General features: G+C 39.4%; 1 protein-coding gene across 1 annotated transcript; it reads right to left on the bottom strand.

The window, feature by feature from the left end:
* Window positions 1-9,505: 9,505 nt before the first annotated feature.
* Window positions 9,506-25,238, bottom strand: LOC137182127 (endothelin-3). The gene is made up of 4 exons (XM_067588424.1): window positions 24,953-25,238; window positions 22,334-22,577; window positions 12,890-13,042; window positions 9,506-12,276 (listed from the first exon to the last, which is right to left on the bottom strand). Exons 1-4 carry the CDS (start codon window positions 25,020-25,022, stop codon window positions 12,237-12,239), a joined length of 507 nt encoding a protein of 168 aa, XP_067444525.1. The 5' UTR covers window positions 25,023-25,238; the 3' UTR covers window positions 9,506-12,236.
* Between the last annotated feature and the right edge of the window lie 869 nt (window positions 25,239-26,107).

Genomic DNA, 26,107 nt, shown 5'->3' with positions numbered 1-26,107 from the left:
CATCGCGCCTCACTGCTGCAATACTTCCCCTGAAATCTGTGTCGTGCACATGTTGGAAACCTTGTTATGTGGATACATAGACGAGAAGTCTACTTTTATCCAGGAGAGATGAGGGAGCTGGGAAAACTACGGAATTTCTCTAATCCCCTACCACACTTGTGGAAACCAGGTTTCAGTTTTACATGATGGTAGTATCAGGTTAAGGCAGAAAGCCAACAATAACCTGCTTACTTACTTGATTTGGAAACGAAGAAGACCAATTTTGACAGCATCTGAAAGTTGAATCCTCAACTCCAGGCTCAAGGCAGCAGAATCTTTGGAAAAGTGCTGAAATGTGCTCCATGCACAAAAAAGGTGAATAGGAGAGGATTATATGGGGCAGGAAGGACTTTTGACACTGACATACCAATGTGGAACATGAGGGTACAGAGGTCAGGATGGTGAGTCGGGATATACACTTCAAAGACGGTGTTTACTGCCCGTGAAATTTTAACTTTCAGCCAGATGCTTTCTTATTTAACTATTTCAAAATCCTCTCCCTGAGTTTCATAAAATGATTTGGATGCCTGACAGCAACCAGACTTTTCATTGTGTAAAGTTTCCATTGAACAAAGCTATCATTTCTGTCCTTAACTTGTCATCTGCTCCTCTGTTTTTACACTTTTACAGTTCATCTGTCCAAAACAAAGGCTACTGGTGTTGATTATAATGCACCAACTGACTGATGTCTGTATGTTATAAGAGAGCAGTGCAGAGATTTATTACAAACCCAGAGATTTGTAAAAGATCTCTCGCTCACCTCTCTTTGCTCTGTGAGAGTCATCACTCATCATGACGGCAGAGCCACAACCTCAAGTGTTTGGATGTCATACAAGATGGTGTGATGATACCAGGCTGTGGTCCCTTGGGGCTAGTGTTCTGCTCGGGGAATGATAATGATGTATTGACGGTGATATACCACACAAGTCAAAATAAATTACCATCATCTTTTCTGACTGCAGATTTGAGTGTTTTCAGCACTAAAAGCACACAAGAGAAAAACAACCTTTTCATTATATTTGTGCGTGTTCCATTGTGGTGGCAGGACTGCCAAGGCTTCTTAACTTTTCTTGGAAGGTGAATCTTTATTGAGGGTGAGAAAATTCTTGTGGGTGTATTTTTTTTTAAACAAACAAAAACATGTGTTCACAATTTCTCACGCAATTTCTCGGAATTCCTCACTATAAATGTAAATAAATATGTTATACACTTTATGGGCAGAAATATGTATCAGTAGAAACTGAATTTGAACCATTTATATTTGAATTTGAATTGCCCAACTTGAATAATTGCATTAAAAAACTGATTTTGAATCACATAATTTGAATTTGTATTTAACTTGAATAATTGCATTGAAAACTGAATCTGAATAGCATCATTTGAAATTGAATTTATTAGTTTGGAACTCAATTCAAATTAGCTTGAAACTGAATGTAAAATTATGAAATTGAATTCAGTTGCTCTGAAACTGTATTTGATCCTCAGTGAAAATTCAACTCTGCCTCTGGAGACACAAAAGCCTTTATACTACTTTTTTCAGATATGCAGTAGTATTCCCCAACTCCTGGAAACACACTTCAATGTGTAAAATCAGTGGAGTTCCTCTATATACATTATATGTAGTATATATATTGTACATATAAAATGAAACTTTTACCAGATGCAATCTTACAATAGTCCCATTTTAACAATATTCTAATGTCTTGCTTCATTCAGTAAGTTGTCCTGCTTTAAACTGGTATAAAAGTTACAGAAACATGAGGGTGGATTTTGTGGTTGAGACAGCAAACATTCTCTGCACTATGAGAGGTAAGACTTCTCCCATCCAACTCTATGAAATAGGTTCTGTTGAACTCGAGGACCTAAATTGAAACTGACATTGAAAAGTAGGTTTGGAAACAGGTATGGTATTTTTCAGGCTATTGTATAGAGGGTGTTTCCAATCTTCCATATAATCTGTAAGAAACTTATTTTTTGAACTCCCTTTGTGATTGTGAACACCTGTTCCCAAACCTATGTACATCCTAACATTTTTCTCTCTGTTATGCCTTGATGGAAACATTGTGGCCAAAAGACATTAGAGGGATAAAATCATTTTCACATTGGGATCAAGAGTGTGCAACCCTATTTTTTCTTTACAGTTAAAACTTCTACAAGTGATACCTCTCTGGAGTTTTGTCTACATGCATTTGGTAATGTTGTTGATTAGCTGGTTCCTTAAAATAGACCAGCCTAGACCCGAAGCTGTCAGGTCCATCCTGCTGCTGACACCAGGCAACAGACATAAAACTACTTGGACATAAAACCAGTCTGTATTCTGTCATAAAACAGGGTGAGCCCTGACACGCTTAGCAAAGTGATAAAGAGTATTTTCAGACTTGCTAAAAAAAAGTTATAACCAAGACAAGTTCTTTAACCAATAACCACAAATGTTCTTTCTTTCTTTCTTTCTTTCTTTCTTTTTCAATCTACAAAGCCTTTGTTGGAAAATCTTATATCTCATCTTTGCTGCTCTGGAACTAGATTTAGGAAAGACCATCATAATGGATAATCATTCTGAATAATTGCCATTTACCTGCCTGCAAATACTTTTTATAAGGTTGGTTCACTCCTGTTACCACAAAACATTTTCCCACTTACTATTAGCACAGATATTTTTTGGTTTTATGTGACTTTTTGAGATTTCTGCCTACCCATAACAATATTGATGAATGGAATTTCTTTTGTGTTACACACAGCATTGACTAGTTAGATAAGAAAACCAACCAGAAACAGCAGAGTCAGTTGATGCTTTTTGTGGAAATAAACATCACATACAAAACTCTGTTCATTTTTATTGTATTGTGGTAGAGGTAGAAATCTCATCTCAAAACCCCTAACTAAAACTATATACATGTCTATTAATCAAATGAGCATGTTGTATTGTGAAAGGTGGTGAACCCACAGAGTCTTATCCCCAACTGTGTTTGGTTAAGTCCACTTTCCAGTAGCAGCTGTTTTCAGCAAAAAAAACCCCAACAGCTGTTAAACCCGTTGTGCACTCCCTATCCAGCCTGGTGAAGAAATTTTAAAAAGCCAGATATTTTTCATAGGAACTGATGTAGAGCAAACCAGAGCTGAAAGGAGAATGAATATTGGACTGGCATTCAATATGTTACCAGAAACATGACTCCATATTAATGCTAACGTTGTTCCACATCCACTGGATGTGTAAATGGACAATAATTTGATAATGTTAGCCATGACATTTAGATGATAACAGTCACCTTGTTTCGGAGTTCCTCTGTCCCCAAGTGGCCAAAAGAAACAATTAATGCAGCTTTAAGGGAGTACTGTGACATGTTGAAAACACGCTTGGTTGCTTTCTTGTTGGTAGTTGGATGAAAAAAGAAACAATATCAAGTACAGAGATAGCTTTTCTTTCCCATTTCCAACATTTGTAAGCTAAATAGCAAGTTCACAATGATGGTGCTATATGAAAAGTTATGGGATCACCAAAGGGATCACAATTCATGCTGAGGAGGACCGGAATGTGTGTAGCAAAATTCATGACAGTCCATCCAATAGTTGTTACCACATTTCACTCAAAACCACAAACGTCAAAGTAATGGTGGTGCTAGAGGAGCACAGCAGGACTCATTCTGTGGGAACCATCAATGTCAGTTGCCATTTCATGGCAATCAACCGAACAGATGTTGAGATACTTTAGTCTGGACCAAAGTGGTGCTCTGACCAGCTGATCGACATGCTGCTAGCATGGCTAAAAACTAGAACAGACAATATCCAGAGCTAAAAGTTTAAGTTGTGGGAGAAGTTTCAGTTTGTTTGATTTTTGATTTCTTCCAGACATTTCCAGACTGCTTCTTCTGAGCCTTCAGGGTAGAATTATATGTTCCTTGTTTAGACAAAACAGTGTAAGTCTGATGTGAAATGTTGTCATATATCTGGAATGATTCCCAGTGTCTCTTTCCCTACAGCTGTCACAGACTGTATCCCACTCACCTGATAATTTATATCATCAAGTACAGATAGTTCAGACTGCGGTCACAAGGAAAATGATCACATATATGTCAGATTTCTTTGTGGGGAATTTTTAAGTTCACTCAGCACTATAAACAGATCTATGACAGACAGGAGGAAAAAAATAGAACTCAGACATGTGCAGCTGGAAACACAAAGACATTATATTATAGACATCACTGAATGCCATTGAAATGATATAGGCACCTCTGCAGAAATGGAAAATAAAGGTGGGCTGTGTGAATAAATATCACACTCCGTTCTCTTTTCCTCTGATGTGTGTTAATGAATGAAAAATACAAAAAGGAACATTTAAAAAACTCTTGACGCCTAACACACTATCAGAAATCTCACTCTGAATTTCAAAAGTGCATATTTTTCCTTTTCAATTTTGGCAATGGCCAAACACATTTTGTTCCCTCCAGTTATGTAACATGTACATGTTCAATTCCTTCATTGGTATCCAGTCTTCCACATTAATCGTTAGCTCTGAATTCACTAATTTTGTAATCAGAAAACGATTTACTACTTCAGCTTTGTCCTCCAGATGGATTTTCAAACATTTTTGGCTGAGACCCATAAATGTCCAAGTTTAGCCCTGCCATGCATGGGACTTATTTAAATGTACCCATGTCATGTGGAAACCCACTAGAAATACAGAAATAGTCTTGACACATGTTAGGCTTGGATTCCTTATTTAATCATGTACACATTTAAACAAGTCGTGTCCTTACCATGTTATTTTTATTTTTGTACATTCAGTAAAACCAACTGCCAGGTATGCTATTTACATCTTTACAGCTTACAGCTGTTTTTTTCTTGTTTCTATTTTATTTATTTTAATTTACATTTTCAGAGATGCCAGACAAAAGCAGTGGACACAGATAGTACCAGGGACCATGACACACCCAAGGATGAGACAGGATCAGAGTGTAGACTTCCATGTTTTCTGTTACAGACATTCCAGATGTGACATTTTTTTTGTAGTTCAGTTATTTGTTCAGCACATTTCATAACAGAGGCCTGGTTCAAAAATCAAATGTGAAGAAAATGATTTCCATTTCTTGGTGTGCCTGTTGAATATCACTGACACATCAGTAATGCATGTTTATGTTTGTATGTCCTGTCGTTTTTCCTGGTGATGCATTTTCTTCCTTCAACTTTGATGAAGTGCACCGCTAAAATCCCTCAACTTCTTCCATGAGATTCATTCATTCTCATGGTAGAAATTGTTTCTCTTGCCAAAAACAACAGCATGCACAGATATACATACTGTACTGCAGCTGCAATGCAAAGTAATCTGAGGGGTATTCCATCAACGCAGCTAAAGAAAGCTGCACTTACTTGAAAAAGCCTGGCTAGAATTAACATTAACTTTCACTTGAAGCTCAAGCCGTTCCACTAACACAATTCAGCCGTGTCTAGTCAACGTTAACTCTAGCCAGGCTTGAATAAGCTTGCAGTGTGCACGTGCACGGAGTATATAAGCAGCCCAGGACAGTCCATTGTTGAAAAGAAGATACTATGTGACAAAAAGAAGAGAAAACTAGAGCATTGTTCTCCTCAGCAGTGGAACAAACCTGCTGATGGCAGCCAACAAGGTGAGGGAGATGGCTTGACAAACAAATGGTTGGTAGTGATGGCCTAAAGGTTAGACGAGCGAATTTGTAACCAGAAGGTTGACAGTTTAAACCCTGGACTATTTATGGTTTTATCTTTATTTGTTAATAAATGAACATTCAGATCACTGACTAGGGCTATATTATCAGTAGGCTAGATAGTATCGGATGTATGTTTAAAATGATGGTGTAGACAACTTAGGAGAACCAACTTACCAGTTTACCATTACCAGCTACATAATCATCTACTCTTTGACACATTTTCTCTTTCGCAGGATGTCTGTTCGATTTACAAGGGTCATTGAAAGTTAAAATGAAGAAGTTGCAGTTGGAGATGAAGAAACTGGAGAAGGATATAAGTACAGTAGTGATTACGTCTGTCTGGGTCAAATATCACTATAAGTGGATGATTATTATAATTGATTTTTTTTCTTTATTTCTCATGCAGAATACCATCTAATTGACATTTGTATAGCCAATTTATCAGCCTACATGAATATAAAGTAATGAAACGGACAGCTTCAGTATTTACTGAATTTTATTGGCTGTTTCAAAATACAACACAGCTGTTTCAAATACAGAGTGCACACATTTTTGAAGTAGTGGTTTCTGACTTTTGCCAGTGACAAGTTCCTTCTTTTCCCCGGCAGCAGAACAAGTGAACAGAGTGGTGATCCTTTCCTTAGATTTCTTTCCCCCCTTTTATTGTCATGAGCTTTGAGAGACTAAGTTTTTCTGGTTAACCGGTTACTACTGGTTACTACGAGGCAATAATGGTGCCACTTATCATGGGAATGAAGTACAAAACATAGAATTACTGTTTTAATTTTTTTTTCCATATGTTGTCATATATGAAAAAACTCTAAATGAACACTGTAAGTGGACTACCTGATTACTATAAGCAAATTATTTAAACAGCATGAATTTTGTATAGGAATGATTCCGTCCTGAGCTTTTTGATCCATATCCATAGCGATTTCCACTGTATACGTTTAAACACAGCAGAGGGTCATGGTTTGGACTTTAATTTTCTTTTTGTCTTCACAGCTTGAACAAAATGAGTGAATAAACAAATAAATAAATAACTTCAAAACAACATTGGCACAATTTTATTTCTTGAATTAAGTATTAAATGCTAAGCTTTAAACTAAAAGGGTTCACTCCAAAACAAAAGTGACCATGAATAAAATGGGGATTAACTGAAATATGTTTTTTTGTAAAAGTCCCTCACAGTTCTTCCATCTTATGTTTCTGAACACGGACAAGTGATGTGAGCACCAAAAGACACTTGATGGAAATGTCTTTTGGGAGTCTGTTTCCATCATCACTGTCATATCTCTGTTATTATTATCATTATTGTTATTATTGTTACTATTATGCTTCTCTGTGTGTCTCTCTCCCCTCTCCTCCTCCCCCTTTCTCCCTCAACCCAACCAGTCAAGACAGATGGTCGCCCACCTAGAACCTGGTTCTGCTTGAGGTTTCTTCCTGTTAAAGAGAAGTTTTTCCTTGCTCATGGGGGACTGTTGGGTCTCTGTAAAATAAAGAGTACAGTCTAGACCTGCTCTATATGAAAAGTACCCTGCCTCTGTTGTAATTTGGTGCAAATTGAATTGAATGGAATGGAATGTTAGCCTGCCATGGAGCAGGCTAGTTCTGCTGTATAAGTTGCCTTGGTTACTGAACAGGCAATCATAAGCCGCAGTAATGGAACGGAACTCTCACTTAAATTAGCAAAGCTTATCAAAACAAGCCAGGCTTTTCTCTACCTAGCTTGATGGAATACCGCTCTGGTGCATCACTTCGGGCTGGGTGTCTGAAACTGGAACCAATGACATATTTTCCAATACAATGCATTGCACAGAATAAACTTGTTTTTCTACAAAAAGTACTTGAAACAAAGTTAGCCAAACTTGAATGCATTAAAGGTAGAGTCAGTCATTCTGGAGAGAGATTATTGATATTTGAACTAAACCCCCAAACAAACACACAACTCCCTTCATACTAGTTCACAAGCTCCGCCCCCCAAATTCATGAACATGCATTGCCAAGGCAACGGAATCCAAAGCGATACATCAGCTGTAGAGTCACTGCTGTTCCTCTCACACTTTATCATGAGCGGGAAAAAAAATTCGTCTCATGTGAGCACAACAGTCCATCCACACTCTCCGCCTCTCTGCTCCTGGCGTTCAGCGTCTGTGTCCACAGAAGCAATCATCTGTCAGCTGCAGCTCCTGGAGAGCTGAGAGGACAGCGGCCAGACAAACTGCTTCACCAGGCTGACTGACAGCTGAAATTTACTGAACCCAAATAGTTTAGATGTCAGCTCCACGGGAAAAAATCAACAGTGTTTGATTTATTGATTCATTGATACAGTTAATAAATTCAAAATACATATACAGCAGGATATTTGTGTGATTTAAACAGCTGTCTGCTCAGATTACGCTTCACTAAACACAACAGAAACAGACCTGGGGCGTAAAAAAATGTGAGGGATCTTGTGAGACTGTCTTGGATTCAGTGTGGATTTATACATTTAATAAAATGGAAGCATAACTGTACCCAACACTTTAATGTGAATTGGCCACGGCCTCTCTCTCTCTCCAGTTCGCCAGCCCTCCCACCATTCAATGGGTGCTGGAGATGGGAGACTGTCATGTCCTCACACAGATAGCTGCTAATGGATGTATTATAAGAGCTAAATACCGGACTGAAAATGGCGACCATTCAGTCCAATAGGAATTGCTTGGCTCAGCCAGAAAAAAAAGTTTCTAGCTTCCTGATCTGCTTCTGCATTGTGCAGTCCACTGAATATGTGCAGTAGTGTTTCCCCTGCTCGGCCCATAGACTTTACATTGCAGTGATGTAACAGATTTTTTTAATTGCTTTTCTTGGCTTGAGGAGTGTTTTACAAATAAAACCTACATGATATTCATAATAGAAAGAATTATAACTGACCTCGTTTGCAATTTGAGGGGTCCTGTCAACAGTTTTACAGACGTTTCTTTTACAATGGTGGTCTATGGGGAAAATGCTTTTTAGGCCGCATGGGAATTTTTTGCTGCAATACCGTGAGTGACCACTGGGAAAAAGTGGCTGCAAGGCTGAGCGACGGTGCCGCATCCAGCTCTTATTATACATCCTTGCAGCTGTTCCGATGACTTCTCCTGTCCTGTGCATGAGCACGAACACCGGTGCTGATTAGCTGGAGTAGTGCTGTGTGGCTCACTCCGAGCCTCTATGTTTACATGCCCATTTACAGAGCCAGTGCTGTGTATGAACACCAGATTCTTTCAGCACATACACAGAACAAACAGCTAGAGGACTGTGAGGAGATATTCAGTGAATTTGACAAAAAGTGTATTGGATTAGAATCACTGACTCTACCTTTAATGTCAAGAACTATAAAATAATTTTGCAGGTATACATTATAAAATGATTAAAGTCAGGCGATATCTAATCAAAGAATAAATTATATAGCTAAAAATCTGACCGAGCATTAAGTAACAACTTTCAGTCCCTAGATAGCACTTAGCTGGTTTTCAATATTGTAAAAACTGCAAATACAATACGGTTGGTACTAAAAACATAGATTAGCAAGTTTCTTGAAGAGTACTACATATGTTTGTATCATGGTGGGTTTTTTTTCCCAGTGCATTCCTCAAAACAAACAATCCCACTTTTATTATACCGTCACAAGCAAGGCTCATACCAAGTGTTATTAGAGGATGAAAAGATAATAAAAAAGCTCAAGAATACACAACTTGATTAAATTTCATCCAGCATTGATTCTTGCATTTTCCCAGGTGTCTTAGCATGTTATTTGGTATAAGACTGCTCTCAATAAATATCAGGAACAAACACAAAGAATAGTAAAGTTGATTTTTCTTTTTTTTTTAATTTTTTATTCACATAATGATTTCATTTATCATCTTTATTCGAACATTTCTGGTGTGTCATTACAACCACTTGTGGTCAAAGTGGGTACTTGAGAATTTATGTGGAACATTCTTGAATCAGTTTTGTTGGCCACCATCCCAGAACGATCACTGACAGAAAATGAGAAGGAATCGCCCGATATTTGCACAATCCCTTGCCATGCTGTACCTAACACCTTTAACAAAGCTTACATCAACCCTATCAGACAGAGTATTGATATTGGATGACTCTGCAAAATCCTGGATTATATTTGAGGTTTTCATTCAACGTCAAGTGTTGACCTCTTTGAAATTATTATTTTTTCTCCCAAAACATCAGCACATGGCAAGCACTGTGGATTATAGTGCGGTTTTTTAAGGTATAAAAAAACAAACATTTGTTGTTGGACTGTGACAGAACACAATCTTCGGTCTTAGGCTGCATTCTCACTCATTCATTTCAATGAGGGCAGTGTGTTGATGCAGCAGGGATGCCAACGCAGAGAGCTCTGGCAAAACAACACAGGGTTGTCCAACAAAAAGTTGAACCAGGTTCAACTTTTGCCACAACGCAATGCAACGTCATCCAGGAAGGTGCTACGGTGGCCAATCACACACATGTAAAATCCTGTCTGTATTATGAACTGCTGTGCAGTGTTTTGTATTTTTTCATTGTCTCACCAGTATCTTAAACAAAACACCCTCATCAGCCCAGCCCCCTGCGTTAAGACAATGCTGATTTCAGTCTGAATTCCTGCTCACTCATGAAAGTTGGATGCACTACACACCTGTTCACCACTCCAAGTTACTGCTTTTCCCAGTCCCCCCAGTTACTGCTGGGATCTACAATGGCCTGTTGGTTGAAGATGTCAAGCCCTTTGTACATGTAGCCTTCCTACAGTTTATATATGCATATTATATTATTATAATGTTAACTTGGCCAGGAGGCACGAATATATGCAACGCATGCATAAATTATAGTTTTAAAAGATAGTTTGATCTTTGTATAGTGTAGACATAAGTTAATAAGCAGATACAATATATAAACATCTGTAGATCATCAGCACCATCCTGCATACCTAGGTCTGCCAAATACTGACATGCAGGATAACATTATGGATAAAGTGTGTCTGGCAGCAGTGTGCATTGCAATAAACATAATGTGCTGACACTTTGGCTTCAATCAGAACAAATATAGGCTAGTGCTAGCCTAATTCAGTGTCTTGTGATATGAATTTTACATTGAATGTAAAAGAAGCTTCTGATAAAAAACACCAATTATGACATCCGTCTTGCATGCAAAAAAGAGATTCTTTACCATTTTCATATCACATTAAATGGGTAACATTTTCATTTTAAATATGCTTACATAAAGCCAGATATGCATCAGAATATTTCAAATATAAAGCAAGGAATCCGTGTCTTCCTTTTGTTGGAGACTGAAACTGAAATACAGTGGGGAAACCTTCAATAGACAGTTTGTAGATGCCCAACTTACAACAAACTGCTAGTTCTAGCTGTCATTCTTAACATCATCCCTGTAGATGGTCACTTGATTGAGGCCCAGTCATCAAAGAAAAGAAAAACAGAAGATAAATAAATTGCACCATATATTTACATATGGTACACTGTACTTTTTTATTGGACTGGGTTCTTTACCACCTACTGTTGATTAGCATGATCACATATATAATTTTATATACAACATCTTATTATAAATCTTTATTGTACATATAGGTATTGTACGAAAATATAATTTATAGCCTATATATATATTGAAACACATTTCATATACACAAGACTTATAATAGCTTAATAGAAGAAATATTGTAAAATTAGAAAAGTAAGGATTTGCTGATTTTTGCTTCCAGTTCCTTTAACCTCCAAAAATACCAGGAAAAAGTAATGTAATTCACTGAAATGTTGAGATTTTCATGCTTTAAACAATTGCTGAAACTAGCTCCATTTATGAGGGAACAACCTAATAACCAAAATAATAACTTCTGTGACAAATTCAGAATTTTTTCAAATAATGCTGAGTTATAGGCCGTGATGGCTTGCTGACGTAGAGAGGCAGGTTACATGTTTTCCCTGTGGAGAACACACGGCTACGTGATACGTTTCTTGTGATGATGTTTTAACGATATGGGTTGAGGTTATGGAGTCGAATGGCAGCAGCTCTTGCAGTGGCCTCAATATCACGCGGCATGGACATGTGTGAGGAACTCGCTCTGCCAAAGTCTTTCATGGTTGACACAAACTGGCCGTGTTAACCGTCCTCAGAGAGGTGGCAGGATAATGAAAAACATAGTCCACACCTGCCAAACAGACACAGGCAGAGAGTGCTGAGGAGGGGTGGGGAGTGGAGGGTGGCACGCACTCCTTTAGCATCCCAACTGGTACTCCACGGTCTCAGTTTTTGTGCAAGCAGCTTGGCGGTTAATCATCCATCAGTCTGATGAAAAGGCACTGAGCACACTAAAAACACATGTCCATCTACACGAATGTAGATATAATGTTCATGCTTCTTTTCCAAATAAGGGGATGCCTTCCAACGTTTGTCCACCTTTCAGATTATGAGCATGTCACTATAATGTATGTTCATTTCATAGCAGGTCCACTGTGCAGAGTTGCTGTCCTCTTATATTTTAGGCGTTGCCAGGGGCGGTCTCCTCTGCCTGCTGAGAAAAAAAAGCCACAGAGGTGTTTAAGACCACATCTAATCGATGTTGCTGATTTAGCCATAATTCACAACGAGGTTAAGACCATCACTAACTGGCTGCTACTCCAATACTTTACACTCTTTTATAGGTAACACTTTACTTTAACACCCCTATTTAGCATTTATAGGCTGTATCGTGTATAAAAACACTTAAAGTCCACTTCCACTCAAACATGTGTTTTGCTTCTTGTTACTTCAGTTGGATGTTTGAGTTTCACTGTGCAGAATGATGTATGTGCAGAATTTGACACTAGGAGGCTGTTTTTCAGTTTAACTCCTGGTTAGGTAAGTTTTATGAGAGAATGTAACTTGTGATGTAGCATGAACAATAAATATTGCTGCTATGGTTACCTGCAGGTCAGTAGGCAGTGATTTAAAACTGTGTTTTAAACTGATTTCATTTTAATGGAAATCTGCTGATCCATTGCATACGTTTGTTTTGAGTGGCTACAGTATAGCAATGTTGACACATTCTCTGTTGGTATCTCCTATCTCTTGTGATATTTACTATATATATATATATATATATATGTTTGTGAATTAATGGTAAATATTGCATGTGTTACAGTTACCTGTCAATGCAGAAGCTGCTGCAGGCAGAGTCAGTCTGCAGTGCACACACACAACGCCGGGCCTCCGCCCCCCTCCTGTCCCGCTTAGTCCCAGCGGAACGCGTCATACGCAGGGAACCCTGGTAACTGGACATACCATATGGTACAGTGTGCCTATAAAAAGAAACGCACATATACAGTGCAATGAGTGACCAGACAGATGGGAACCCTGTACATTCAGCTGACATTAACTACACCTGTACAACTTTGACGCACTCACAGAAGTATACTGTAATATTTATTTTTGACACTTTGTCAGATGGCAATCAGCCAAACACTATGGTGATTTTAGAGAAAATAATGAGTTTCCATGCGCTGGTGTTGAAGCTTTACTGGATTGCATTATACTGAGGGGTGTTTCTAATATTTTGTCCTACCCCATCTGGATACAAGATGGGGACAGAATATAAGAGACATATTTCAGTGTAATGCAGTCCAGTGCAACACCATCACTGACTGCAGCCCTCAGAAAGACCATATGTAACCTTTCTAAAAATAGTGTCAACAACAGCAAAACATAGGCTTTGCAACGGTGCTGTTTATTACAGGACCACTGTTAGCTTGTTAAGATTGTATAGGTGTAGTCAGACTATCTAAAATTCATTGCTTAAGTAGATCTAAAATAGTCAAATGTAGGTACCTTTTGCAGACTGAGATGGCAGGAAAATGTAAAGGTAAAAGGTTTAAGAAATCCTTTCAAACCAATGTTCTTGTTAGAAGATGTCAGTAAACTTGGACTAGTCAGTGAAGGGCAGGCTGTTTCTTTTACTGTCCCACTTTGTGATTTCTAATCTAATAACCTAATAATCTAATAACCCAGGGGATTTTCACAAAAACAACCATTAAAACATAAGCATGGAAGGCAATGATTGTTTGTATATGAGCAAACCTTTGGCACAGTATATTTAAGTTATGGAGGATATGTAGAGTATAATACCAATGTCACCAGATAATCATGAAAGCTTCAATGAAGAGTGAACAGGGCACTCTTGGAAATACTGAACTTGGTCCATCACTGCCACTGAACCAAACTCCACATGAACTAACTATAATTATAGCATAAAAAGTACATTTTGTTGCATTTTGAGAGAATGCATTACCACTCAAGACCCCAGCTCCAGTCATCAGGCATATTCACACACTGCATGCTGCTTGGCTATAAAAATCCTTCTGTCAACAGCTGGGCTGCCTCATCTGCATGGAATTCACATTTCTTTGCACCTCTCCTCACACTTTTGCACCATGCGCACTGTGCAGGATGTGAAAATACCAAACCAAAGGACATGTCAAGGTCAGGGCAAATAACCTCACAATGTCACAGTACTGCTTGTGTCACTATTTGTGCTGCCAATAATTATGTTAGTCAGTGCCAGCAAAAATAAAAAAATATCTGTTCTCTAAACCAGCCTGAACAAGCAGCCTCCATGCACGCAAAGACTGATATGACGTTTAGTAAGAATCCTCTCTGGTAGCTACAGCTTTGAGAGACAACAGATTCACAGGTTAAATGACAACTTTGTTTCATTACAACATGACTCTTATGTTAGTTGTTTTGGTCATTATGTCTATTGGTTATGATAACATTACACTCACCGAGTCTGATCAGAGCTCAGTCTGAGTCAGTAACTGTGTGTGCACAACTATGGTAAGCATGGTAGGCCAAAGTCGAACTACTGGGTCTGTACAGTTTGATGGATGTTTACAACCAACAGTTTGGAATTATTTTACTGTTTGCCTTTTTTTTCTCTTCCAAATAAGTTTGATCATCTGACTGCTTGTGCTTCTTTCCCCGGCAAACTTCTTTTAGATGATGTTGCTGTGTTCCCAGATCTCCCATGGCTTTACAGACTTTATAGCTCGTTGTTTCAGCTCATTGTTTAACTGTTTGGCTGCAACTTTACTGTTGGTTCACTGTCAGCGCTCTCATAGCGTAGTTGTGTAAGCAGCTGTTCAGAGAAAAAGCTCTAAAACCCCACCGTACAGTTACAACTAGCTGGTGAAGATAGTGGAGCATTTAGCAGCTAAAGAGCTGGTGGAGACCAAAATAAAGCTAAAAGGAGAGTGATTATTGGACTTATATTCACCAGGTAGACAGAAACACAACTCCAAATGAATGATAATATTACTGTATCAACTTAAAAGGTAATGATATATTAATGTTCTATTCACAACTTGTTTCTGCTCCCCCAAAGTGGACAAAACTCAGTCCTCACAGAAACTCAAGAGCAAGTTAACCAACATGCAAAAATCTTTACAGACTTAAAAGTGACCTAAAAACCATGAGTACCACCTGTTCTCTTGAACAAAGTGGGCACAATACACCTTGATGGTGTTGGAGGATCTCCAGGTTGACCTTGAACCTAACAGACTCAGGAGGGCAGTGACCATTTCCTCGTTCAAATCTTTGATCCTCTGATCCCAGACTTCCTGAGCAGCTGGGGACAGATTAGCATCTAGGCCCCCAAAGGCCTATGTTTTCTTTCCAGAGTTGATCTCACCATGCCACACCACACTCATTGCACCTCAGATGAATCTTCTCAAGGTCAACTGAGGTCATTTCAGGTGATCTCCACACCAATGGCGGTGTGACCACCCATCAGTGAGGAAGACTACCTGGCATGAGAGCAGCATGAAGGTGGAAGTGTATTACACACTTGACAACTCAAAGTGATGATACACTAACTTTTACTCTTCGCCAATAACACTGAGTAGGAATAAGCAGATATAGAGATGGATGGATCACATTGTTTTACCATGTGTTCTCAGGGACCAAACTGAATAAAGTGAAAGAATGCAATGTGCTCTCTTTTGAGCGCACCACAAAAAAAGTCTTCTCCTTTGAGGAGATCAAAGGATTGTGAGGCAGATTCAAACAGGATCTGGATGTACTTTGTTTGGTCAGTATCTGTTTAAGCATGGCAGCTGATCCTGCTGAACTCCCAGTGGACAACAACCTTTGGCATATGGATACAGAGATTTCTGACTCTGCACCAGTGTTGGGCAGGTTATTTGAAAATTGTAATTAATTACTGATTACACATTATTCATTGTAAAGTAATTACATTACCTTACTCATTACTCAGCAGCAAAAGTAACACATTACATTAACACATTATATTACTCGTTTTTACTTAACATTCGTTACTTAGCTGTCAGCTCCATCAAAGTTGCCTTTAAACAACTCAAAATCCCCCACACCCACACATTGCAGTTTTTCTATTTAACAGGTACACTTTACACTGCCTTATTTATTTATTTAACAGCCACTTTATTAGGAATACCTGTGCAATCTAATGCAATCCAATACAACAGCTCTGCCATAAATTCTACTTTTATTAAACTTAGTTTTTGTTAGACATTGTCAGAAAGGTGATAATTCTACTTTATGTTTATTATTGAGGTTGTAGTGGGTGGTGTGGTGTACTGGAGTGCATTATATTGAAATGTGTTTCTAATATTTTGCCACTCTCATATATATGTTATATTCATATATGTTAATGGAGTGGACAAAATATTAGGAACACTTTTCAATATATTTATATTATTTATTTATTCTACCCATGTCTAGAATTTCATTTGGCCAAAGAGGTAATAATCTATAGTATCACCGTTAAAGGTGCGCTGTGGAGTTTACTTTCAGTGTTTCTCACCAAAACACTTGCACACGTGTGATAGATAAAAACACTGCTCCATATTGCTACTAGTAGTAAAAAAAAAAAACTCCACAGGGTTCCTTTAAGGAGAATGAGATTTATTCATCTGTAGCAGCTCGACTTTATGACTTACAGTAGCCTGGTATGACAGGTGAGGATTTATATATCTATATATAAAACCCTGCACTGTTCCAGGAGGGTTTACTGACAGTTAAACCCTTCACAAAGTGTTACAGAAATTACTCATATATCTACAGACACTACTTATCTTGCACAAGTAATATACACAAGGCATTATGTCAAGCCATTTTTTAACCTCCACTAAACAGTAAATGGTTTCAGGTTCACATTCCAGAAGACTATCTATCCCAAAGGTGTTTCAATCAATACTGTAAATGAGGAGATGACACAGGGTGAAACAGTTTTTGACAATCTACAGTATATGTCACTATATATACAGCATATGTCAGTATATGTACAGGTGATTCATTTAAATGACTGGTACTGTCTTGAGCGCAGCAAATCAAAGCCTTTTTAAAATTAAACTTCTACTAACAATAGCATCAATCATATCTAAAGATTTGCAATCACTAGCTGCTGGTAAGATAAGCATGTCTGCACCTGACTCTTACGTTTGAATTTTTGATTTGATCTGTATCTGACATGACTTTGGCCTATGAAGAATGTGAAGATCATGAAACTTCCTTCTTGCTTGCATTGTTTTCATCATTTCTTAGTGTCCAGTTTTTAAGCAACATTGGTAACAAATCTAAAGCCAGTAATGTGGCACAACCTGCATTTTTTTTTTACCAGTTTCACAAGAATGTGTCACTGACAACTGACAGTGTTGACATAAGGTTTTTACACTGTGCTAGGGAAAACGAAAACATTTTTATAAGTCATGAAAATGTCAATAGTCAGAGGAGTAAAGTCAAAAGGTCAGGTTACTGTACTGTAACAGCTGCAGGTACTTAGGCTGTCCTATATAACACCTCAGGTACTTAATTTTAGTCTTACCAAATATTTTACACATGCTCCCATGTGAACCGTCAGTCACTACATACAGCTGTTCCATAAGATCCATGGTGAACTTTAAGATATAGGTTGCATACAATTGTCAGCGATATATTTGAAAAGAAAGCCTAAATCCTGTCCACAGAATGACTTTTGAGGCCATATGTTTTGATGAAACTGTTCAAATTAAGCAATAAAGCAAGCAGTATTGCGAGCAGTAACTATGGAATTATACTTCAGAAGAAAGTTCAGAACTAAAATAAGTTCAAAGGTGAACATGAACATGTGCAGTGTATAGCAGTGCTTAGTACTATATACTATATTATTGCTTAGATGGTGGACAGGGTCCTTCTGTGCTAACAAGTAGCTTTTCAACAACAAGACTAGGTCAAAACCTAGTATATGGCTGGACTGTGTATGGTCAGTGTGTGTAATTGTGGTCAGTTTGTTACAGGGATAGTAAGTGGTAGTGTCTATAATATGAATTCCTGGATATTAAATGTTCATCTGCAATTTTCTGTAGTGTACTGAAGTAGTATATCACATGACACTGTTAAGCAACCTTTTTGTTAAGCAATTGTTAAGTTATTTTATTTTATTTTTATTTTTATTATAAATATGCTAATTATCTGTTAACTCTGCTGCTCTTTCATCTGTTTCTATCTGCAGATGTCTGTAAAGATATGGTCTCATCCATATGTTTACATAGGATTAGCATGCTAGGCTAGCAGTCCGTCAGCTGTGTGTTTCAGAGCACACAAACACAGTAAACATCTGTCACCTGCAAGCACGGTGCTGTTAAATTGGAAATACCACAGCTACATCTTATTTTATACAGTCTATGGGCTACACACAGCATGGCTCAGCTATGCTAATGATGCTAGCCATGCAAACTAGCTGCTATCTAGTTGTGCAGGCTGGTAAAACGGATCTATTGTGTCTCTTTGTATCTGCAGGTTGGTGCTCCTGTCAGTGCCAGAGCCTCCTGTGAGATGCTTCAGTGGGTAAATGTGTGTTTTTAAAACTTATTTTGGGGCCCCGCTGTGAGCACCTCTGAGAACGTAATTGAAACTGTTCATGTCAATTCATTTTGAAAGAGCAATGGCCAATGGGGAAACTCCATCACTGGGCCGGCTGACCAATGGTGTAACTTCATCACTCAGTGAGTCAGTCAGTCAGTGACTGACATTCAGAGTTATAGGGCTGGTGTGTGGCCGGTCCAGCCAAAAATGTACTAATTTGGTTTCACGCAAAGTCTAAGCAGGTGCTGTCGACCTTCTACGACCCCTTCGCGGAGGAAAGGCTTTCCAGCTGCACCTTGATTTTCACCACATGGTATTACTCCTGCATACCAAACTAGATGATATATCTAGAAGGTTGTGCCCAGCCAATTTTCAGCTTCATCTGTAAGGCGTTACTGCGGAAAAGGCCCTATCAGGATCAGTGTCTTTGATCTCATCACACTAAGGTTTGCTGTTGGTCAGATGGTATAAGCTGCATGGGTTTGTAAAAAGTGAATCAGCACTATAGCATGCTTCCTACGCCATAAACTTGTTTAAATGGCTTCAAAAAGTGAGTGGCACTTAACTTCAACATTTTTCAAATGAAGTTCTGCATCTGCTTGTAGAAGCAGAAAACAGCTGCTGCACTGCTCTCTGCAGGCTGAAAACTTTAACTCTGCTCTTGTGGCCACACCTCAAAGGACACTTTGTAATCAAAGAACTGATAAAGAAGAACTGAAGATCAAAGAGCTGACCTGATATCAACTCAACCCCCTACTCCAACTTTCTCACACCTTCCTAAATTGAGACTGGCTGAAAGGTGTGTTTACATACTCTATGAGAATCCAATTAAACTAGAGCCACCCTGAGACCTCTTGTTTGGAGTCACCAAGGAGCAGGTAAAACTGTCTACTAATCTGCTTGATACTGTAGACAGGCATCAGCTGGCATCTTCTAATGCAGGTGAATAGTTTTTGTTGTTGTCCTTTTTTGTACCAGGTCAATAAGAAATTGAAAGAGAATTGAAGTTTCCAACCCGTGGCAAGTCCAGTGCAATATTTTTTTTTTTTGTGAAGCTGATTAAAAAAAAAAAAAAAAAGTATGTGCAAAACAATGTTGGATGGTTAAATAACAGGAAAATAGTGGTCTTGGCCACTCAAACCCACCTGAGAGGTGTTGGCTTTGGTATAATAGCATGTTAAGCTGCCGTTTCATTGCCTAGGGTTAATCAAAACATCTTAGATGGCCAAGAAGTAGGAACCCTCCCACACACACACACACACACACACACACACACACACACACACACACACACACACACACACACACACACACACACACACCCTCCTGTTAGCCACTGTCAGAAATCCTCAGAGGAATTAAAATACCTGAGAGCTGCAGAGTCTAGATTACATCAAATCTGTACTGTTCTTGAAGTCAAGGGAAATACTGAGCCTAGTTTAAGTTTCTCTGAAACCCTTATCACAGCTTAAAAAATGAAGAGTATTCCTTTAATGCAGAGTTTAAGACTTCTTTTCCACATAAGTCACATATTAGGACCTTCTGTGGTATACCTGTACTAATGTGATGATGGCTCTCCAGCACATAAGTGTTTCAAATAAGACTTCATATGAAGGGTCTCAATTGCAAAGTCTGATTAAAAAAAACAGGACAACAGCAAACCACTGCCAGATCATGACACAACACCGCCTGCACAGATAGTTTTAAGAAAAATAACTGTGGTAAATTTTGAAATGGTACTAATGTGATTGTATAAGTAACACAATAGGAGTTCTAGAATACCATGATGATGTCACTATAAAGCCTGGAACGAAGGTTACGATATTGTAACCCTAGTTCTATAAGCACAGGCGGCATCCTCTACTGGCCTCTACGGGTAATACTCTCCTTCAATAACGTGCAAACAATCGCCCACTGAAATTTGCATGTACGTAGCCGGCCAATCAGGACGCACCTACTGATTATGTGTGTCTCACACAGTATAAAAAGAGGCGTCTTGCTGTAGCTCTCATCCCGAAACCACTTAAGCAGACGGCATAGGAGTGGCAGGGTCCATAGGTAGACTCTATGGGTACAGTAGGCAGAGCCCGATGAATGTTTGCCCTGCTGCAACATGTCATCGGATTGCTTCACTGAGCCATACCGGCTATAGGTTAGTCGCCGTGGGCCTCCAACTACTTTATAATCCCAGCCACTAAAACGGAGCAGTAGTGGGCCCAAGCCAGCCCAGTTAACATGAACATGAACCAGGTGTAACCAGTACAGCTCTGCCCTGCCTGTGCGCTCTCCTCCTCACCGTGGCACTGCAGCGATGCACCTCGTCTCCTCTTTGGCTCAAAGAAGGCGCAAATGGCAGATGATGGCTCAGCTGTGCCTTCTCCTCTTCCAGCCTCTTGAAGCGCTGAGTTACAGAGGAAATGGACCTAAAAAGCCTATCAGAGCTATGGGAGCTCCCAGAAGGTCCTCTCTGTCTTTCCTCTGTAGGGCAGTGAGTCCCGGTCACACGTGATGTGAGCCCACTGTGGCAAGTGACATCACCTGCCTTGTGGCAGAAACAACACCCAGAATCAGGTTATTAATCCGGCTGGAATGGTGCAGCCCAGAAAATCTACCAAATCATGTATTAGCCACAGCGATGCCCAACACTCCTAGATCGTTAGCTGCCGCGGCCAGCTGCACGGCCAGCCAGAATATTATTTCAAAATATTCCAGCGTGTCCCTATCCCGCATCAGTGGAGGCTGTGGCTTCTTGCAAGCCACTCAGCCAGCTGGGTGAGGAATCAGGAGGGCTGCAAAAGCCTCTTCCTGGGAACGCACACCAGGACAGCCTGTCTCTGTGTGGCCCTGCACTCTCAAGAAGGAAACCAGTCCCGCCACTGGTGACTTTGTTGTCAGTGGCTCCTTCCAGGACACTTCGACACACTGCAAAATGACTGGGAGAGGAGGTGAAACAAAGGCAGGTTGAGCCGGATGAGCCAGGCTGTAAAAGCCTTCACGACGTTGGCTGACTGGTTTGGGCGGATGTGGGGGGGGGGGGCAGAAAGAGCCCTACATGCTCCGCCACCATGGCCACAGCCTTCAGGAAATCGTGGCAAACTGAAGTCGGTGGTGGATTTCTGAAAGTCAGCGATGTTGCATACACAGACCAGAGGTTGTCGTCACCAACCATCAGTGAAGTCACTCGGAGAGTCTCAGCCGAGGCGTCTGGCAGCAGCAGCGGAGGGCCAGATGAAGCGGTGAACTCATTTTCGTCATGGAGATCAATCTTGAACTCCGGTTCGCTCTTGTCGCAGTGGAGTGAGACATCATACAGCCAAAAATGGTCCCACTGTTGCTGGCAGGAACGAGCTTAGAGTGACTTAGGCGACTCCATCCGTGGAGAAGTAAGATCAATGAGCTGACTTTGTCGTCGCTGAAGTTAGAAGGATGAGAACTGCGGCAAGACCCTGCATTTTATACTGTGTGAGACACACATAATCGGTAGGTGTGTCCTGATTGGCTGGCTACGTACATGCAAATTATAGTGGATGATTGCGTGCGTGTGATTGGAGAATATTACCCATAAAGTCCAGCCGAGGGCGGAGCCTGTGTGAGATAAAACAGCGCACACACACTATAAGTGTAAGGAGCATCATAGTAATGTTATAGTACGGCAGCCATGTTGAATCCACTAAAATACTGAGGTAAACTGAAGATGATTGGAAAATGACTCTTACTCTGGTGTGTTGATCCAGATGATGTCCAGGTGGCAGTAATACACACACTCCTTGTCTTTGTAAGTGTAACACGTGCATCTCTTCACACGCCTCCGGGCCCCTGGCGGGTCACATGTAGAGCAGGGCTTCACCTCACTCTCAGAAGCACCGCCGCCAAGGTCATCCATACCACCGGGCAGGAGCGTGCTAAGCTTGACCGCTTCCATCTCCAGCCTCTGGCTCACATCTTTGCTAGATGAGAAACCTGCAGGATCACAGCAATTTGAGAAGCGTTTGAGAACTTCCTTTCATATCCTTGGCCTTAAATAGCACCACCAAATGTAAACTTGCTCGTCCTATAATATTCCCATAGGGACATGGGACATGCTGTATAGTGTGTCTGTGTATGCCAAGTTCATACCATACCATACTTGATGATATTTTTACCTCTTTCTCTGTATTACTATAATAGTCCCTATACGTAATATTGCTGGATGAAGAACCTGCAGGATCACAGCAATTTGAGAAGCGTTTGAAAACTTCCTTTCATATCTTGGGCCTGAAATAGCATTACTGAATGTAAACTTGCCAGGTCTAGACCCCTGTGGGGACATATAGTCACTGTGTGATTTGCCGGCAGGGGATGGTGGGGAGTTCCCCCTCCCCCCCCTCTGGTCTATATATCCCTGCCTCTGCTGAGTTATTTTTGTGGGGACAAAAATGTATCCCTCTAATCGTGATTTATGCTGCTTCACCCATAGACCATATAAAATATCTAAAATAAAAATAGGCTCAAAAAACTAAGTAAATTTTACAATATGAGAACAGTCATTAGCGTAAACAACAATAAAATCAGAAATGGACTTTCACTGTCAGCGCTCATGTGACAATAGAGATGACACAGTGTCTAGGCAACGTCATGACGCAGTAAATGGACCAGGGGTCACCTCCTTCCCTGCTCACAGATTTGCAGAGATGTGGGTAAAAGAGGGGCGACACACCGCGGATGACCCCTCCACAGGAAAGCATAAAAAGAAGGCAGAAGTCAGTCATCAAAGCAGACTGTTTTCTTAGTCTAACAAGTAGGCATATACTGAAGCCATTTTATTTTATGATGAAAGCACATTGTGCTATTGCATGTTGTGATTATTTTCTATTCAGTACTGAAGTTTGCTGCGCGCTGCACTTAGAGCTGAATTAAACAATGACTTACAAGAATGACATTAAGTGTATTGGCACATCTGGCCGAGTGGCGCTATCCACAGTACTGAAAGGAGTGTTGGGTTGCGGGATTTATTTCTAGCATGTTAAATTAGCTTTTTTTTTTGTTGTACAGTATATGATCATATCTCCTGAGAACTTGATATCACATCCCTAAGAGTGAAAATATCGCACTACTTGATGATTTTTTTTTTTTTTTTTTTTTAAATGGGTTAAAATATTCCTGCAAATGCAGTGGTCAAGATCAAGTTTTGTAATTGTTCTTATAAAAGTTCATAATTATCTTATAAATGTTACTGTAACACCTGCAAGAAATAGCCTAATAGACTTCATAATCTATATATGACCACTGTGGTTCTGATTTATTTTCATGAATAAAAACGTTTGAAAAACATCCCCCCTCTGACTTTTCCACAAATTGCACCCTACATATAGTGTGTCTGTGAAGTCAGTGGGTTCAGATGACCATCCCATGCGTTATGATATTTACATATGGAGGTGTAGGTGGCGCAGAGGAATAGGAGATCTAAACCAGCCTATGCGACCTGCATCGCCTTTTCCAGTAATGACAAAATCTTCATTATAATGAGATTATTTCACATAAATTATTTTTGTCGTTGCTGTTTAAATTAAGATTATAAGAGGAAATCGATGACTATGACATCAACATTGGCTGCAGTTTTCCTACAAGCAGAGTGCTGTTTTGATTAGTTGGCATTTAATTGTCTGATGACAAATCTGATGACACTTTCAATTATGGATTAATTGTTTAAAGTCATTTAACCAGTGAAGTCCCCAAACATTTGTGGGTCACAGCCTCTCCAATGTGATGATTTGCTCATATTATCTGATTATTGTAAACTGGTTACCTGTGGGTTTCTGATCTACTCCAAGACATCACTTTTGGCTCTGGTTACCTGAGATGGGCATTTGTCATTACTTTTACATTGTCTGGACTGAATGATTAATCAATTATGAGGAAAAAACAATGGCTTGATCAATGCATAATAAAAAATAAAAGTCAATTACTGCCCTAATTCTGACTTCCAAAATAATTTCACAATTTTACTGTAGTGTGGGTTTTATATTGTGTCTGTAAAATGATAAAGAATGAATTGACCTTATAGCACTTATCATTTCAGCTCCTAAGGCATTATTATTTGCACTGTATCCTCCTGAGTTGTATTATAGATTTGCAACTGTGTTTTTCTTAAATTGCACACAGTGAACTTATAGATAACAGGCTAAGTGCATGTGTTAATCCATCTATTTGGCTTCTCCATCACTAATTTGCCAATCACTTGTAGAGTATTTTAGCCATCATTATGCACAACAACTGATCTCTGTGCACACTATTTCTGCTGTAAAGCCCTACAATAAGAAGACCACCCACTGACCTAACAGTAGCCTATTACTCACCGTTTGCCAAAGATGCTGTCACCACGATGAGAAACAAAACTCCCACATCAACCGATGACACACTAGCCATCACACATTAAACATTAAAAAATAAAATTAAAAATTTGGGGAAAAAAGAAAAAAAAAAGTTGAAATGTGAAAATAGGAGGATAACACCTTCCAAAAGTCCAAAGCGTCCGTCTGCGTTTGTGAAGTTAGAGATCCTGATAAAATATCATATATCTTATTTTACAAATAGCTGCTGACAGCCTGTACAGCAGCGCTGCTGAGACTCTGCGTTTGCTTCCCTCAGTCAGACTCTGGTTTATTATGAGCTGACAGCTCAGCGACAAGCTTACTGCAGTGTCACGCATGCTTCCTGGTGTGCTTTTCAAAATAAAAGCTTCCCAGTCAAACTCCAATGGGAAACTTGAGACACCTGGGAGGACCTGTCCCAGTCTGCTTCTGGCTGCTAACTACTGGTTCACTGGAGCAGTTGGAGGATCACTGCGTGTAGTGCTGAATGAGTTGTGCCACTGGCACTGCTACATTGCCAAAATGGAATGTTTTCGTTGATTTAATGAGAAGTCTTGTTCTGAAATCTTGCGAGAGTTGACTTGTTGAAATCAGCTAAATATTCAGCCATGTCTTTGAAAATCTTTTAGATAACACTAAGCTACACTTTCCGTACTCAAACACAACAAACTCTCCCAGCACTTCTCTCTCCAACTCTGTCATCAACAAAAAGATGGGAAAATAGTTAGTAGTCATTGTTGATGAGAGCAGCTTGTGAAACTGTGGCTCATGTAGTTACAGTACAGAGACAAATTACACCAGTCTCACTAATGCACATCCAAATACAGACACAATATTTGAGTACAGTTTGGTAGGGTAAACATTATTTATATTGTCTCCTCACAGACCTGCAAATCACACACTCCAGTACACACAGTGCAGTAACAGTAACACATCAATACAGCTAATACAATTAATACAAAGTACCAAAGTGTAATCAAAGGTTGCAAAGATAATTAATACAGAATTTGAAAAAAAAAAAAATCTGTTCACTGCAAACAGTCATACTTTTTGTTCTGTTTAGTAGTAGTGTTTTTTTGTTTGTTTGTTTTTTTTTAAATCAGGGATTTTTTTTCCAGTAATGTTATTATAATTAAAGAC

The sequence above is a fragment of the Thunnus thynnus genome, chromosome 4 (assembly GCF_963924715.1).
Source record: "Thunnus thynnus chromosome 4, fThuThy2.1, whole genome shotgun sequence".
Taxonomy (NCBI): Eukaryota; Metazoa; Chordata; class Actinopteri; order Scombriformes; family Scombridae; genus Thunnus; species Thunnus thynnus.
This window is presented reverse-complemented; position numbering and strand designations above follow the sequence as displayed.